Genomic DNA, 18,142 nt, shown 5'->3' with positions numbered 1-18,142 from the left:
AGCTTTTGTCCTTTCAGCATGTTGTAACCATTATCCATATAATTACACAATTATTACTAAAAATGTGATTAATTATGAATAAAAAAATAGCATATACTTTCTAAATAAGTGAGTAAAGTGAGTGTTTACGTTTTACATGAGAGCAAATGTATTTATGTATTTTCTTAAAATTTTACTTCTGTTGAAGTTATACACATTTACAATTTTCACACTGTGGGTAACCCTTGGTTATTGTTCTAAACCCTATTTTAACCCTGCTAGAGGAAAGGGAAAAATATGTGAAATGCCTTAAAGTGTACATGAATGGTGAGATAAAAGAAAGGTTCAGGTATATTTCTGACAGTCTAGTTGACTGATAGTATAATTGTTTACTAGATGAAGTGAATGGCTCCCACTTAGCAGCACACACTGGCTTGTCTGTGGGTTTTCCGTGATGTCAGAGCTGTACAGTATCAAATCATCTCTGAACCACACAAGCAAGCATTGACAAAGGGCTTCACATGACTTTAAATATTCTCGGAAGCTCAGTACCCAAGGAAAACTACATGGCGTACAGCTGAACACAACAGCATGAAAAGTTGCTTTTATTTTGCGTCTGCACCTGAAGACAGATCGATCGGTCCAGACATGAGACAATGCCTGAAAGTCACACCTTGCCACCTCGAGGTTTGTAACCCGAACCTCATGTGAGGAAACCTGAGCGGCTCACGTGACACAAATCACCCCTGTTCTGTTCCATTGGGGCACAGCATGTCCCCACAGACCCAGTGTAGAACCGTCTATTGTGTCTCAACCCATCCAGAGTTCCAGGAGCTGAAAATCCCAAGTCCCACAATCCTCTTTGTTTTTGATGACCTTCAATGAAGGCATGTCAGACGCTGCATCCTGGAAAGCCCAGGAGAACAGTGAGTGGAATCATGCAGTGTCTGCTGAGCACAAACTCTGGATTTCCTTAATCTCAGGTAACTCTGAAACCGTCTTCAATTTATTTTCAATACTGTGTATAGTAGTGAATGTTGTCTAATGCCTTGGGGTGATTGTACTCGATTCTCTTTACAGGCACCTCAACTTTACATCTAAAGTTGAATCCAAATATACCTTTATTTGTTTTAGAGAAGTGTCTTGCTCCTGCTTGATAAGTAAAAACTGGTACCTATATAACCAACCAAACAAACAATTTTGTGCTTAATGAAATAATGAAATAGATACAGCCTGTTTCACAATTATTAGCATCCTACAGTCCAGTGCAACAAAGATTTATTTATTTATTTATTTATTTATGGTCAATTTATCTGGTTTTTAAGGTTTTTTGAGTTCAAAAAATGATGCATCTTTACAATTTACCAAATGTCACTGTTGTAACTTTCTGTCCATGCAACATATTAAGCTTTAAATATCTGCACGTTAACGGTGGAGGGTAGAATATTCAAAAGTCAATAACCTAGTTTACCAAGAGCATATAAATATCAAACTAATAAAAATATAATGAGTTTGTAATGTTTTCTGTGTTTACATTGGTCAGCTGAGTGAGCCCTGCGCTGTGATTGGTCAGAAAGTAAACACGTGACGCCCCTTTAACGGCGGCGCAAAGATTTTTTTCCATCCTAGTCGAGAGGGAGGGGGAGAGAGAGAGAGGGAAAAAAAAAAGAAAAAAAAGCTCGGCTTAGTTTGGACTACTGAAGAAACACGGGATTTATATCAGGGACCGAATTAATCGAAGTTATTAGGAACTGTCTTTTTTTCCCTGTTTATCCAGGATTATGGGGTTTAAAGGGGACGTCGCGCGCGCGCTCCATTCATTACCGTTCACTCTCGGACAGATTTAGCATGTTAGCATCACAACGCAATTTATTTATAGGACTACACAAATAGCATGTAACAGAAAAAAGTATTTGGTGTTAGATTTGTTTTAAGTCCGGCTTTTGTTTACCGAGCTGAAAATGACGTGTATCGTGAAGTAAGGTGGAAAAAAAGGCAATAAGTTTGCGTGCGCGAGGCAAAAACGGCTCGCGCCGCCGCAGGAGCTCGAGCCACTTCAGTTTGCTTTGTAACTTTTTAAACAGTTTCACACTCATGAGTTTAGAGCACCGTAAATATCCCGCCGTCTTTTCACCTTCCTTTAAAATGGATGACGATAACGATTTAATAGGGGCTTCGGAGTTTATAAAAGGTAAGTTGTGAGTTTTTACTGAGGTAACTTGGAGAGGAAACTAGTGTAAACATCAGCAGCGGAAACGGACGGTTTCTGTGTTTCCACTCTGTGATGCAACATAAACTACACAATAATGTCAACTGTTTCTGCTCAACTACTGACAGTGTGTTTTTATACAGAGATAATTACGTGTAACAGACCTATCTATCTGAATATATATCCATATAACACACACACACGTACATTTACAGCATTTAGCAGACGCCCTTATCCAGAGCGACTTACATTTTATCAAATTTTGTTTATACAACTGAGCAGATGAGGAATCGAACTCACAACCTTCCGATTGGTAGCCCAACACCTTAACCACTAGGCGCACACACACACACACACACACACGCAAACAAAAATCCAAGTGCAGAACAAATGTGATGATTTTTACAAAACCTGCTGTTTTGTGTCTTTTTCTTTCACCAGATCGTTTGTATTTCGCCACACTGAGAAGCAAACCTAAGAGCACAGCAAACACGCACTATTTCTGCACAGATGATGAGTTTGTGTATGAAAAGTAAGTGCCAGCCATCATACAAACCTCCCACTACGTGACTTTCCTCGAAGAGTGTAACACCAATGCCTGTGATTACGTACGAGCCTGTGCACATTGGAAAATCTGTCAAACAAAGAAAGGCCAAGTTACACCATTAACACAAGGCTGTATATATTAAATGATGCGTTTGTTGCTTAGATTCGTTTATCAGTAAGAGCTTTATCCTAGTGAGAGTCAGACAAATGAATCATTTGTTTATGTTAAATGAAACAGTGGAAATTTACATGGCTTGTCATGTGGAAGTGAGCAGGACCGGATGAGCTTTCTGTAAGAGTGCGAAATTGGTTGAATTTGCTGTAGTTGGAAGAATTGGTCAAACTTTCTTCGAGAGCAAGTGTTATTGGTCATATTTTTCACCAAAATTGGGTTTGTTCAAAGTTTCTTCCTTAGTTGGGAGTGTATAAATCAAAGAATAGGATTGGATTAAACTCTATGCTGTAATGGTTTAAAACTTATTGTGGGAATTGGTGGAACTTTCTTTGGGATTGGTTAAACATACTTCTGTCTTTGACAGGATTGGTTAGATTAACCTTCAGTAATAGTAGGTGGAATTCGTTAAGCATTCTGCAGTAGCAGGAAAATTTGTCCAAGAGTGTCTGCAGGAGCAGGCAAACGCTGACAGTATCTTGGATTTCAAGTAACACTTTATTATTTCCCAGAACCTGGTTACCTCTGTTAAGTGGTAACAATAAGCCTCCAAACATGTGTTTAAAAAAATGGACAACACTTACAGTGTATTACTCACATATACTTATATTGATTAAATTTTGGTTGTTTTTTAAATATTATTGCAATTTTTTATTAATTGTATTTGAACATTGTTATAGTGCATTTATAACAGTTCAGCAAAAAAAAAAAGCTTTTGTTTATATCAATGTTTATAATACATGTTTTATAAATAAAACTATATGATTTATTTATATATAAATAAATGTTCAAATTAGGCATCTTATTAAAGTCTTCTAATTGAGGCATAGTTTCCACATAACTGGGGAAAAGGTAATCTCATGCTGTGTTTGTAATATTTGTATTTTTTTTTTTTTTTTTTTAACAGCTTTTATGCAGATTTTGGACCTCTCAACCTTGCCATGCTGTATAGGTACTGCTGTAAACTTAACAAAAAGTTAAAGGTGAGAGATTTGCATGTGCAATTAATTTTACTTTCTCACAAACCTCCTTCTAGAAGAATGTGTAGTATGCACTAGTGACAATAAAAACACTGTGGCCTTCCCACTCACACCCATTGTGACATTGTTGGCATGCATGTGTTATTGTGGTGAAGGCAGAGTAGGTCAACACAAGGTGTAATATGTTATTTATCCTGATCCCATATCAGAAGCTAAATCAGGTTAAACAAACAATTCTGCGAGACCGCTTTAGAATAAATTTATTCTCAGGAAAAGACTAGGCCAACACGGATTCTGTTTTTAGCCTCTGACTCACCTGTTTTAAAGCTGCGCTGGCCTTTTTTTTTTTTGGACAGAACCCCTGTCCCCTGGGAATGTGGACATGCTTGCCCGAAGATCTCTGTTTTGCTCAGCACTTTATGCACCTCATGCTGAGCACAAAATTTGCACAAAAACAGAGAATCTGCAGTCTCAACATCTCAGCTGAGTTATGATTTAATGTATGATCACTATGAAGTCTTTGAAACTACAGTGAGGTCAAAATAATCTAAGGGCACTAGTAAAATATACAATATATCTAGAACGTTCAACATGCAGAATATTTCCTTTTCTTTCTAAACTTTCAGTTTAGTTACACTTTTAATAAAATGGCCTTTGGACCCCACTGAGAGTTATATTTTGCCACCTGATTCCAGGTGGATATTCTGAACAGCCCCAAAAAAATCTTATTTAAGTTAAATTAATAGCTTGAGCAGAAGTGAAATTTGTAACCCCATTAATTATGGTAAAATTAGAAAAGATTTAATGCTTGTTTGCCATGTCCCATGGCTTACCAGGTATAGGGTGGCACATTGCAGTTGGTTGATCTTGTTCCTGTTTCTGTGTAGGTTTTCTCTATATTCTGTGGTTTCCTTCCAAACATGCTGTTTAATTGACTCTAGGCATGAATGAGTATGTGTATGTGTGGCACACTGATGTGCTGGTGACACATCCAGATTGTATTCCCACTTCATGGCCAATTTTCCCAGGTTTGACTTTGTACTCACAGATAAAATGCTTCATGATCATTTAACAAATGGAAAAAAAAATGTGTGCTGACCTAGATTTTTTGATTTAGATTATGAGCACGTCATGATTTTAGACAAAGTTTCTAAATCATTTTAAATCATGTACTAACAGCCAGGACCTATGTTATTGTGGTAACTGTAATATTTGTAATATGTACCTTTGCTTGCTAACAAGGTGACAGTTAGTGAATCATTTAACAAAGCCTATCATTTTCTTTTGCCACCACCAACAAAATTCTCATACATTTTCCATGATCAAATATATTCAAATGTTTCATTTTGAAATGTTTCATTTCATTTAAATGTTGACATATTTGACTTTTATATAGAATTGTAAGTAGATATTTGGCTCCAAATTGTAACTTTTTAACTGAGTATGATTTTGACTGCCATAGATTAAGTACAGTGCATTACTTAAGTACAGTGCTTTCTAAACCTCTGAGATAAGCTCCAAATCTGCCAAACGTCTGGTCTCTGTCATCCTCCATATGGTAAAAAGCAGGGCTTAAAATAATAATTCATGTTGTGTTTGTCTTTTGTCCTGTTTCTGAAGCTGGCCAGGTGTAGTTACCTCATGTGTTCATGTTTTGGATTGTTGAAGGTAAAGTGCTCTGGTAGGCGCATGAAGCTTCTTTTATCATTCTTTTATCATTTGGAATAATTCTCTCACACTGCTCCCCACCCAATTGACCAGTGTGTTAGCCCCTGCCTCATGTTTGTAGCATTTACTGTGTGTCACTATGGGGACAGAATTCTTTGTGAATGCTTGCTGGTTTTTGGCCTGCATGTGAAATGAAAACCGTAAGACAAGGAATGGAAGTGGAAGAAAGAAAGACTGTAGTGTACTGTGAGGAAAAGTACACTCAGTGGAATTTTTATTAGGTCCACATACCAAATAGGTCATTTTGTAGGTGTACAATTCTATTGCTATGCACCGAGCAGACGTTTTTATTTTATTTTCTCCTCCACCGATGTGTTGTAAATGTTTATCCACAAATCAATGCATACGGTATGTGTACCTGCTAAAATAGCCTGGGTGTGTAAGAAAGGGACAACACCTATAATTTTCCTGATATAAAAAAAAATTGTTTCGTTTACAAGTCTCCATGGTTGCTATGGTCTTGCCCATTTGCTGTAGCCAGTGATTATTTTCATTCTATGTAATTAAAATGAATAGATCTTTTGTAACTTTAACGTTAATGTCTAACACAAAAGTCAAGATTAATCAATAAGAAATGAAACAAAAAATCATTTAAACATCAGTAAACACAATGCGTGATATGTACACATTAAAACAATAATCACCAGTGTAGTGGTATAAACAAGCAGTTACTGTTCTCACCCTAAGGTTCATTATGTTCCTACAACAGCACTTCTGGTCCATTCACCTGTACCACAGCAATTTTCCAACACTGACCTTTTTTTTTATTATTAATTAATGAGCAGCACGCTATGATGTTTGTTGATTTATAGTTATAATGTGGAAACAAGTTAGTTCCTGAGGACAGAGGGAAAAAAAGAAGGTGGTGCAGAATGACAGTTTATAAATGCTATAATTTAACTGAGAACAGGAAATAACTTTAATCTAATGGTAAAAGGATGAAATGTGGTATTCTTTAACAAATAATATTTTTAGCACATTCCTGTGGTATAAGAGAAACGAAACACTATAGGGTGTGCTGCCGAAAAAAATAGGTTCCAATAGTTTTCTTTTCTAACAGCACAGCGCTGCATGTTCTTTTCTTATGTTGTCACAAATAAATAGAAAGTCATGTAAAACATTTTTTAAAAGAATACAGTTCATGCCATATTGAAGTTTGAGGCAAATAAAATCACTACCGATCTCAGCATTTACCATTTATTTAGCCTGCCTCAGCATTTTTCTTTTTAAATCTTGCATATTCGTCTGCCACATATGCTGCCGTGCTGGAACAGATGCTTTGAGGGCGTTTGAGTTTGAACCTTTTACAGATTATTCCAGTCCTTTTGCCCCGGCCTGTTTGGTCCTTGCATGATCTGACTCCCCTCTGGCATCAAAATGCAAACTGTGTGTCTGGCTCTTGCTCACCTGCATCTCATCTGAGCAACCTGCATTCCCCCCACCTTGTTTTACACCCCAGGCAAGAGGTTGACAACAGCAGCAGCAGCAGGGGCAGGTGCTTAAGCATCTGTCTGATTTTCATGCATTTGCCACAGGCTATATAGATTCTCATTTAGTCTACAGTGTGTGCGATTTTCAGAGCAGAGATATGTGACAGTAAGTAAATAAATAAATAAATGTCAGCAGTATGAAACATTTATTTATTTTATTATATTTACATTTACAGTATTTAGCAGATGCCCTTGTGCAGCTTACATTTATTTCATTTAGGGATCTGAGCACCTGTGAGTTAAGGGCCTTTCTCAAGGGGCCCAAAAGTGACAGCTTGGCAGTGTAGTCAGTAGACCAAGCTCTTAACTACTGAGCTACCACTGCCCATGTTTATATTATTATGGATGGTCTTAATAATTATGATTAGTCCAATCAGGAAGAATGTGAGCAAAAGATTTAAAGTGATAATACTCTCAGACAGGTGTCATGACCATATGATTGTAGTGTATTTTCATGATCCATAGAAAAATGTAAAAAAAAAAAAAAAGACATTTAAAAACACAAAATAGTATTATTGGAAAATATACCTAGGCATTATTTACATGTGTCTATATTTTTATATTCTCTATAGAAATGCAGGGTATAGAAATTAGAAGAAGTTAGAAGTTGTTTAATAATTGCACCATGAATTAAAGCAAGTCTCTAAAGATTTCCATGCTTGCTATATTTTAAGTTATTAAATATCTTGCATAATCTACCATTATGCTTAACGTCATGCTAAGTCCCAATAATAGTAACTGTTGTTTGCAGTGAGATTAATAATTATTCTAATATTAACCTTTGCGTTTAACCAAATCTGAACTTGTTTTGTTTAAATTTATTTTTTGCTCCGTCATACTGTGATGATTTAGTTTATATAACTTTATTCCTTTATTCTTAACTCTATTCTTTATTCATCTTGCTGCCCTCTAGTCTTTTACACTGACCAGAAAGAGGATTGTGCACTACACCAGCTTCGACCAGCGCAAGAGGGCGAATGCTGCTGTTCTCATTGGTGCCTATTCTGTGAGTATACTCTGCCACTCCATCCTGCACGTCATCGATCTGTTTCTCTCTCTTCTCTTACCCTTCTTTATTTTGCTTTCTCTTGCTTCTACTTACCGTTTCACTAGAAGGAAAAGTGCACGTTAACTAGTCTTGTCCTTCAAATGAGATTTTTTTTGCTGAACCATTTCTCTGGTCTCACTACAGTGAAACACAAGATCAGCCAACTTTAACAGCCCATAAGAGCTGTCAGAGGAGCTATTCATTGAATAACAGTGGATGTGTATCCTCATTATGCTGTTCGCATCGTTTTGTAATGCTATGATTGTGTCATTACTAGCACAGCAGCTAATCCCAGTCCCTCGCAGTGAGACACTCAAACAGTGGAGGATTTAAATGGCTTTCTGCTGAAGAGGCTCCATTGACGGATGCTTGTGTGTGACTGGTACTTGACAAGCAGGGGGGCCTTTATGGATGCCGTGCAACGGGACACGCTGGTGTGCCAACACTTTCGAGGCCACGGTTATTGTATTTGCACAATGCAGGGGACTATCTGCCCATCAGCGCCCGGCTTTCATCAGTCTGAGAGAAACAGGGCAAAGCGTGTGGGTGGAAGTTGGAACACAGCTGAGACAGTGTCTCACCCACTGATGTGTCTAACAGATGTTAAAGAACAGTAAAAAGGGCAGTAAAGCCATGCACTGCAGTAATGTGTTATGAATCCAGTTTCATGCTTAGCTGAAATACTTCTGAAGCTCTGAGAAAAGGTGTTTTTTGTATTTATTTTTTTAAAAAGGAATAGTTTGTTTCAAATCACTGACTGCAGTTAGGTAAGATTGATACTGTGACTGTGTATAAAAAATGTACATTAGAGTTTCTGAGTTGTTGAATTCAAATTTGCTTCTTTGAGTCTTTGAGCATGAAGCCAATGGCATGTTATATTTTAGTTTTTCTGCAGCTGTGGTCTGTATGCATCGATGGCTAATGTAGTTTCAATGAATAGATTATGCTTGCTACTTAATAACTGCTGTGTGTAGCAGTGTGAAGTGCTGAAATATAAATATAAAGACAACAGAGACACAATGTCCGTGACGGAGACACAGTGTCCATGAACTTTTGGTCTAGTGTCTGCCAGTGTAACAAAGCTACAAGTGTGTTTGCCTGCACAGACAGTATGTGTCCTCTGACTACTTTCAGATTCCTCGGCTGTAAATAACAGATTTATAACAAGTTTATATTTAATTTCACTTTTTCTAATGTGTTATTGTTACTATAGAAACCTATGCATGATGGATGTGCTGTTATTTATTTAACAAAAAAAATGTGTTCTGTAGCTTTCTGTGAGGAGAAGATTATTTAACATGTATAGAAGTTGTCTCTAGTGTCATCACTTTGTTATAGTCAGAGGTGAAGCTATAAATGGAGGTTTCTAACATCTTCTGGACAGACGAGTTTATACTTTCCCTGTAAGATGACAACCTTTGTTTTCTTGCTTATTAACTTTAAGAAAAAGAAGAAAGAGACTGGCAGTGGAAAAACCTCATAGCTGCTATAACATAAGTTACAAGCTTAAATATAACTTGATTATAACTTGAAAATTTTTAATTATTAGCAATTTCTTTCATTTTAGAATAAACAAAACACTTTTAGTTATGCTATTATAGGAAAATAACAAGCTTAGATGGTATAACAGTAACTCCTTATAACATCAGGTCTCCAAGTGTTTTATTTCTTACATAATGCTCTTATGAAATCCTGCAATTTCATCTCAGTGGCCTCGTAGTGCATGAGCTAATTTTTTCTCATTGTTGCTGATGTCACTCACAAGTTTGAACTCTTCATGCACCGCAAATATCATGTACGGATGGAAAGCAGCCTTGCACAGGTGTTCACATGAAGAAGTGAGGTGTGACTGTACGTGTCTGTAAGTGTTTAAACTAATTATCTGTCACAGAGTGTCACATTAACGTCGCTCTCTCAGGGATATGCACACACTGCCTGTCAGGCTAAATGTAGCCTGAACCCTGACCTGAGCTTAAATTAGCTCTTTTGACAATTTTCAACCTGAAAAGAGGCATCGTGTTTTAACACAGTACTGCTGTTTTTGTCTTTTGTTACCAGTTTCCTGTGACCTTAATTTGAGTGCCCTGTTTATGTGAGGAGATTAATAGAGTTTGTGGACAGCTGGTTATGGAAGATCCCCGAGTTATTTAGATGTATTTCTCTTATCTGTCTTGCTTTTTCTCTTATGAAAACAAAAAACGTAGCCTCAGTTTTTTGTTCTTGTCTGCTGGGGATGCAACCTGATGTGTACTTCTGTGGTTATAGCCACAGAAGTGTCCCCAGGTTCTAGGTCTTTTGTACGTTCTAAGCTATCTTTCTACTTACTGTAATCGTTAAGGGTTATTTTAGTTTCTGTAGCCTTGCTGTAAGCTCGAAACATACTGGCAGTTCTCCTCTGAACTCTGACCAACAACTCATTTCCACGGCATTCTGTACAAAGTAGTTGCAGTCTGTAGATGTGCGACTGTTGCATATTTTATAAACTCAAGCAGGAATAACAAAGCAGAGGCAAGTCTACCCACTCACACACACTCACTCTGGTCAGTGAGTGCACCACCTCATACTCGCATGGTCTCTGAGGATCTGTTGCATGTAATGAACCTGACAGAGAAGTGTTGGAATCATCTGGAAACTTCACAACACTTGCATTATTATGCTGTTTGCTTGCTGAACCTGATGAAACCTGACTGTGTGATCTGATGACCTCATAATATCTAGACATTATGAAGACTTGTCAAGAGGAAATCCTGCAGATTTGTGTCAAGAATTGTATTTGAAAAATGTAAATTATTCTAACAAGAGAGACATCTCTGTGATTTCAGTGGTACCTTGCTGAGCATCTCTCTTTCTCTCTATATTTTTCTTTCTTTTTATATCTTTCTGCATCTCTTGTCTCTGTCTTTCTCTGCACTGTAAATTCTCTTTTTCCTCTCTTACTCCCCATGTATCTCTGTTTGTCTCTCGTTTTCACCATTACTTTCAGTCTTTCTCTGTCTATTTCTCTCTCTCACTGTCTTTCTGGCTTACTTTGGTTAGAGGCACTTTTTTGACAGGTTTGAGAAGATCCCCTCTCTGTGCTCAGTCACAGGTCTTTGACACATTTCTCCTCATAGCATCTTTCCTTTAATTAGTGTAGCAGTGAGAGAGTTTACTGTGATTGTGTAATAATCCTGTATGTACATGCACTAAATCATATAGAGCCAGATGATGAACCAGATTCATTATTTCGTTCTATCTCTTTTTTTTCTTTCTCGATTGCTTTCTTGCTTGATTGCTGTTGAATTGCTGTTATACAGAGTTTGCTCTCAAACTATCTGTGCCCTGGCTGAGTACCTCTAGTCTACTGTAAATTCCTTTGAGGTGTCAGGGAGTTGGAGTTGTTTATAAGTTGTGTGTTTATTATGCGGGGGCTTGGTGGCTTAGTGGTTAGCACGTTCGCCTCACACCTCCAGGGTCGGGGTTCGATTTCCGCCTTGTGTGTGTGGAGTTTGCATGTTCTCCCCGTGCCTCAGGGGTTTCCTCCGGGTACTCCGGTTTCCTCCCCCGGTCCAAAGACATGCATGGTAGGTTGATTGGCATCTCTGGAAAATTGTCCCTAGTGTGTGATTGCGTGAGTGAATGGGAGTGTGTGTGTGCCCTGCGATGGGTTGGCACTCCGTCCAGGGTGTATCCTGCCTTGATGCCCGATGACGCCTGAGATAGGCACAGGGTCCCCGTGACCCGAGGTAGTTCGGATAAGCGGTAGAAGATGAATGAATGAATGAATGAATCTTTATTATGCGTTATAAATATGCAAGTTCATATGCACACAACCATTATGCTTATGATTTTCAGGAATGCTAATATTTGATGTGTATGCTAATAGTTTCTCTCTTTCAGGTGATTTACCTGAAGAAAACTCCAGAAGAAGCTTACAGAGCTTTGATCTCTGGATCTAATGCCTCTTACCTGCCATTCAGGTGAGAAACTTCCGACTCTCTTCTGTCTCTCGCATGCTATAACCAGTGAGGCACTGTTAGTCGCTTTCAATCTTTTCGTTTCATTTACATTTACATTTCTGGCATTTAGCAGACACCCTTATCCAGAGGGACTTACAATTTCTTTCAATTTATGCATCTGAGCAATTGAGGGATAAGGGCCTTGAACTCATGACCGATCAGTAGTCCAACACCTTAAACACTAGGCTACCACATCCCTTTTTTCATTACACTTCCATAGCTGCAAATGTGAGGGAGGGAGGGAGAGAGGGAGAGGTAGAGGGAGAGAGAAAAGAGCTAAAAACAGCATAGGCTACTATTGTAGCATGATCATATCAGTATTATATAGTACTACTTGTCAGTCCGATTCTAAGCTCTGTTTGAGAAGAAGCTATTATAGAAATGAGAGTTTTTCTAAGTAATATCAGCATGAGGAAGATTTACTGCTGCTTTACCTGCACTTTGTTGTCTTTATAAAAGTTTTTCAAGTTTTATCTCACTGGAAGTTGCAATTAAAAGTTGTTTATGTTCCAAAGTCTTCTTCCAATCAGTGATGTATTTTATTTGAATGACTCTTGACCTCTAGCCTTACAGTCTTGGCTAGAGCTCTAGCTGTTCAGTCTGTATGAGTGTATTTCTAATTAACATGTCTGGCGCTTCCTTTTGCGTGGTGTGGGTGTGTTTTCTTCTCATGCCCTTGGCAATCTTTATTCCCCTGCATGGAGATTAGCTTCAGATTTCAATTGTGTTCTAGTTACAGTATTGAATTTGATCATATTCAATCCTCTAGGCTTGTCTGAGCTTGCAGGGCAGCAAATAATTATCTTGCGTCCAGGTTTGCTCACGGACAGACTAGTCAGCGCTGCAATCTCATTATATTTTATTTATGAGCTTCTTGCTATAAAACTCTGCGCTTTTTAACGGTTATTATGGCAAGTGTTACATCACTGCCACATGTTTTATTGTACCGTACATGTTTTATTGTACCTTAATAATCCTGATTTGTTTAAGCTTAATGTTCAGAACTCTTTCTGTCAGTGTTAATAAAATAAAGTCTCTAACTGCGTGTTTACATTACAGATTTGATTTCCCTGTTTTGACAGACACTTCATGTTCAGTTTTTGTTCTATCGTCCATTCTTCCATTCTTTGCTCTTGATTGGCCCCTTGTCTAATCACAAAGACATGTTTGTTACAGACTGTATGGCTGTTCTGGTGATGAAAAGAGCTTTGTCAGAGCATTTGCTGGTAGCCATGACACTTCCTGTGAAATCCGTTTATGTATTATGTATTAGCTTATACAGGAAATAAATATGCTGCTGTTTCTAATTTCTATTGCTAAATTGTCCAACAATTTAAATCAGTTTTTTAATTAGCAAGCACTAAGTGAAAAAGTCAGATCAAGGACTCACATGCTAATGTGATTCAGTTGAATGAAGCCATACAAAGAACTAAAATGAGCTCAATGTTGAACTCAAAGGATAAATCACTTTTTTTTAGTAAGTATTGTCTTTAGCCTCCTTTTAAGCTTTTCTTGAACACACTGGTTACAGTTTAAAAACCACATACCCCACCCTGCCCAAAGGGTTACCATTACAATGCATCAGTTCATAAAATGTTAAACAGTTTTAACACTATAACCAACTGAGGTTTTAAATGGCTATTTTTAGTTGGTATGTGACTTTGTGTTTGTATGGATCTGAGATGTTGAAGACATTTGTACCCATTTAAAGGTCGGGTCTCCGATTTTTGAAAGCCAATGTCGACATTTGAAATCACCAAAACAAACACACCCCTAACCAAATGGGTCCCACCCCTGTATTGATAGCTCCGCCCACACATACATATGTAGCCCAGGCAACTAATGGAAAGAAATGTGTCTATCATAGCTGAAGGGAAGAACAATACGATTGCAGATAAACAAACAAGCAAAAATGACACACAAGCATAAGCATGCAAAGGACGGCATATATCAGTTGTGTGAAACAAAGCAAAACCAACGTTACTCACCTATCGAGAAGGAAAAAAGCGCCTCGGTGTCTTAAGTAAAGTTGAGTTTCACGAGTCAATAACTCCTGAGCTAAACGCTGTTACTAGCAAAACGCGGATGTAGCTGCCTCTCTACATTACAACGATAGAAAAGAGGTGTTGTTTGTGTAGTAACAGTGTTTAGCTCAGGAGTTATTGACTCGGGAAACTCGAATCTCCTCATATTAACACGGGTCCTACTTCTTGCCTTATCGTAAGCCTTTCTTCGCTTTCTTTCTTTGTTTTTATCCTCCACGTCAATGCTAAAACCGCTTTCTGCTAATGTCACACATGCGCACTGAACACTCTCTCTGCCGCATATTGACAAGCCCGCCCCTTTCTGCTCATTGGCTACACGTTTGTTTTGATTTTTGTTTTGATTTTTTTTTTATTATTCGGCCCGACTCAGTTTTCTGAAGAATTTCTCAAAAATCGGAGACCTTGCCTTTAAGCAATGAAGCAAGGTGAACACAAAGGGATTGACCCATTAGACTTGATTTTTATGAGTTTATTTTTAGACTAGCATTATTAGTTGTAATTATTTTATTATTTTTTATCATGTTAAACTTCAAAGTTCTGGTTTCTTGCGAGAGACAGCTCTTTTCAACTCTTTTCCATGAGCTGGAGACACTCTGAAGTACCTGCATGGTTTGTTCTTGTTGTTCAGTGAGGCAGCAACTTTGGAGGTCTTGGCAAGATGCAGATATAATTGAGATTAGAGAAACTGGCTTTCAGGCATGTTTTAACAGAGAAAGTGGGGTAGCTGTAAATGTTGAACTAACATGCACAAGATGTGTTTTTACAGATATCAGAGATTTTTTTTATTCCAAGCCCAAAGATTTATTACAGCATGTTCCATGCCAATCAGACCTGATTTTCTGATTTTGACCTCTGTTGTCCACACCCAGTTTTCTAAGAAGCAAGGCGTGTATGAGTTCAAATGTTGCTCCTTTCCGGTTTCATTTCTGCTTGAAGATACAACATGGTTGCCGAATACAGCTCATCAGATAATGCAGCATTTCCTGAAAAACTATTCTTTGCCACCCACCCTTTTTTTTTTTTTTGATGCATGACCTCTTGTATACAAAAATTCTTTAGCCATGCATAGGCTTTTCTTTTGCAAGAACTCGTACCACAAAGGTGAAAATTACAGGCTGCAAGTGCATATTTACTGTTTATTAATGTACATCTAATACACATGGCTATATAGAAAAACACATGAAACAAACATGCAAGCATGGGAATTTGAAATAGTATGGCAGTCTGATTTTATATAACAACATGAAAAAGGAAGGAATGTGACCAGTTGAACCAATCACCTGGGATGTGGTGCTGAGAACAGATACCTTACACATCATAGTTCAATGGACTCAAACCCCAGACCATTTTTCAAGAGACCCAGAATTTGGTGCGTCTTCATGAAATGTTCTGAACTTTTAAGGATAAGGAACTATTTGTTCAGATATATGGAATGTGTTTGTTGCCATCTGTGTGTTTTCAGCATTTACACCAACTGTAGACTTGTATCTGACTAAACATGAACAAATCCTCTGTATTGTGCTGGTTTAATGCTTGTTTATCTGTAAAGACTTGCCGCTTCTGGTTTGGCAGATCAATGCCTGATGCTTTTCAGCTGAGCTTGTGTTCTACACACCTTGTGGTTTATACCCTGACTCTGCATAATCGGTCAGACAAGCATTTGATTTAATCAGATTTTGTAGATACTCGACATGCTATATAAGACATGCTGCTATACAAGATCATTTTCACTAGATGCTTATTAACCTCTGGTGGAGTGGATTCTTTAATGACTCTTTTCAAAAGAGTTCAATGTGTACAAAATATAGATTTAGAAGATTGTTATTTATATTGACAGCAATTGTGAAAATAAATTGAAAATGGGGAAATGTTCCCTTAAACAATTTGAAGGCTCAGTAACTAGTTCAACTCATTTGTGTCTGTAGTGTCATGTGTCTGTTATTGTTGACAGAGTATGCCTCTCTGTTGTTTTTACTGTCATTATAAGCTTTTGTTATTCTGCACTTTTACACATAGTGGTTGATCATTAGTAGGTCACATGCCATATAACACATGTGGGCTGTATGCTTACTTTGGTTTCAGCAGGAGATAACAGAACTAGATAAGTGCTTTGATAAGACTCAGAGTGTCTTTATACAGAAGAAAAAGCACAAACCCTCTTAACGGAACACTTAACAACATGTCAGATCAGACGTCTTAAATATTCTTTAGGGTTTTTTCTTTTGGATGTTTTTCTAGTAGGTAAAATATGGTTTAATTTTTCCAGATGTGTGCACACAGTTAAAATGACACGACTGATTCAGGTGGGATTAAATTCCCAGAGATAACGTGGTTCTAATCACATATCATTTGTCCTTGTAAAACCCAAATTGGGCTAACAACAAAGCTGATGATGACCACTTTTGATTTGATATCATTTATAACTGAAGTCTATAAAGCTTGATGCTCAGTTTATCAATGTGGCTTGAATGAGGTTTACATGATAGAAAACATATAGAACTTTAGCCAGCATCAAGATACCACTTAAGGAATAAAATCCTCAAAAATCAGCCTGTATGAATGTCATTTTAATTTTAAATGAAAGATTTTCATTAGCTGCTTTTATAATGACATTTCTTAAAGCATTTACACAAATGCCTTTTGGCATTCAAAGTGTGCAGTTTAGCAGGAGGTGTGTGGGCGAGAGCAGGGATCCCACAGCCAGAACCCTGAGCCAACCTACACATTACAAAGGAACTAAAACATTATCACACACTCTGTTAAAACACCCTGAAGCTTTACTAATGCAGACATCTATTAATGATTCCTGTCTTGGGCCTTTTGTTGACATATGTGGAGTGGTCATCGTTCTTCCTCTCTAATACCAGCACCTCTTTTTTTCTCAAAATGCATTCTTCTAGTTCTTTTATTTGCAGTATTTGTCTTGTGATTATTATTAACACCTGAAAATACTGCACCCAGGGACATGAGTCACTTGCTCCCATTTCTGTTGTTCTTTGACAGTGCTGCTTTGCTTTCATTAAAAAAAAGTGCCATTCTACCTTCTGGGCCAGGTGTTTAAACCCCCACTAAGTACTAATCTGCTTTATTTTTCCCTCAGTTCACATGAGGCCAAGATTACGATTTTGCTTTGAGTTTTGCGCCAAGAGGACTTGAGACATGAGACAAAAGTTCATGTGGTGTCGGACACATTAGTGTCTTCTGTATTTCACATGTTCACTGCATTAGAACAGTTTCACTGTTTTAATTGATCATTTAAAAGCATGCTGTGAAAAAGACATTAAATATGTAATGACTGTGTTAAAGCACAGTCATTTTGTTACTGGTGCCACTTCACAATTGATTCTTTTTCAGCATGGGGTTAAATTATTTTTGTTTAACCCCAGCTGTTTGGCAAGGATTACAATTTTTTCATTTATTAATTAGCACAATTTTATCTGTTCCATATTAAACAACTTTGAACGTATGAAAGAGCAGCTATAAACATTTCCCTCACTAGAATCTCTTCTTTCTCTCTAGAAGTTGTAATAAAATAAAAACAATGAACAATAAAAACTAACCTAAATTCTTCTCTCATTTAACTTAAAAAGATACACACACACACACACACACACACACACACACACACGTCATGTAGATTATAGAAAATTATCCAAGCCTGTCCTGAATTCTTTTATTTTTATTTATGGATATAACCATCAAGCTAATGTATTATATGATCATTATTAAAGGAATTATTAAAATGTGCATTAAAATGTGTATTAAATGTATATTAAAACTTTTGACACATACATGTTTGTATTCTCACAATGTTGTGCACTTTCTGATTTTTACATTCTTTTTTTAGAGATGCATCGTTTGGAAATTGCACATACAGCCTGACTGTTCTTGACTGTTTGCATGGAATCAGTAAGGTAAGAAGCATGAGGAGAAATTTGAATATTAAT

The 18,142-nt window shown here is 37.4% G+C and overlaps 1 protein-coding gene across 3 annotated transcripts in view; it reads left to right on the top strand.

The window, feature by feature from the left end:
- Window positions 1-1,609: 1,609 nt before the first annotated feature.
- Window positions 1,610-18,142, top strand: part of cdc14ab (cell division cycle 14Ab) — a 36,671-nt gene continuing 20,138 nt past the window's right edge. For 2 of the 3 annotated variants that reach the window (XM_060882993.1, XM_060882975.1), the window contains exons 1-6: window positions 1,611-2,170; window positions 2,630-2,720; window positions 3,814-3,889; window positions 8,018-8,110; window positions 12,032-12,111; window positions 18,043-18,109. In XM_060882993.1, the coding sequence (XP_060738976.1) occupies window positions 2,074-2,170; window positions 2,630-2,720; window positions 3,814-3,889; window positions 8,018-8,110; window positions 12,032-12,111; window positions 18,043-18,109 (504 nt within the window). In that variant the 5' untranslated portion in view covers window positions 1,611-2,073. Of the gene's footprint in view, window positions 2,171-2,629; window positions 2,721-3,813; window positions 3,890-8,017; window positions 8,111-12,031; window positions 12,112-18,042; window positions 18,110-18,142 lie in introns of all 3 variants that reach the window. The other variant, XM_060882983.1, reaches the window with a different exon arrangement.

This window comes from Tachysurus vachellii, chromosome 1, assembly GCF_030014155.1.
Source record: "Tachysurus vachellii isolate PV-2020 chromosome 1, HZAU_Pvac_v1, whole genome shotgun sequence".
NCBI classification, from domain to species: domain Eukaryota; kingdom Metazoa; phylum Chordata; class Actinopteri; order Siluriformes; family Bagridae; genus Tachysurus; species Tachysurus vachellii.
The sequence above is the reverse complement of the archived record's forward strand: the minus strand, read 5'-3'. Positions and strand labels throughout refer to the sequence as shown.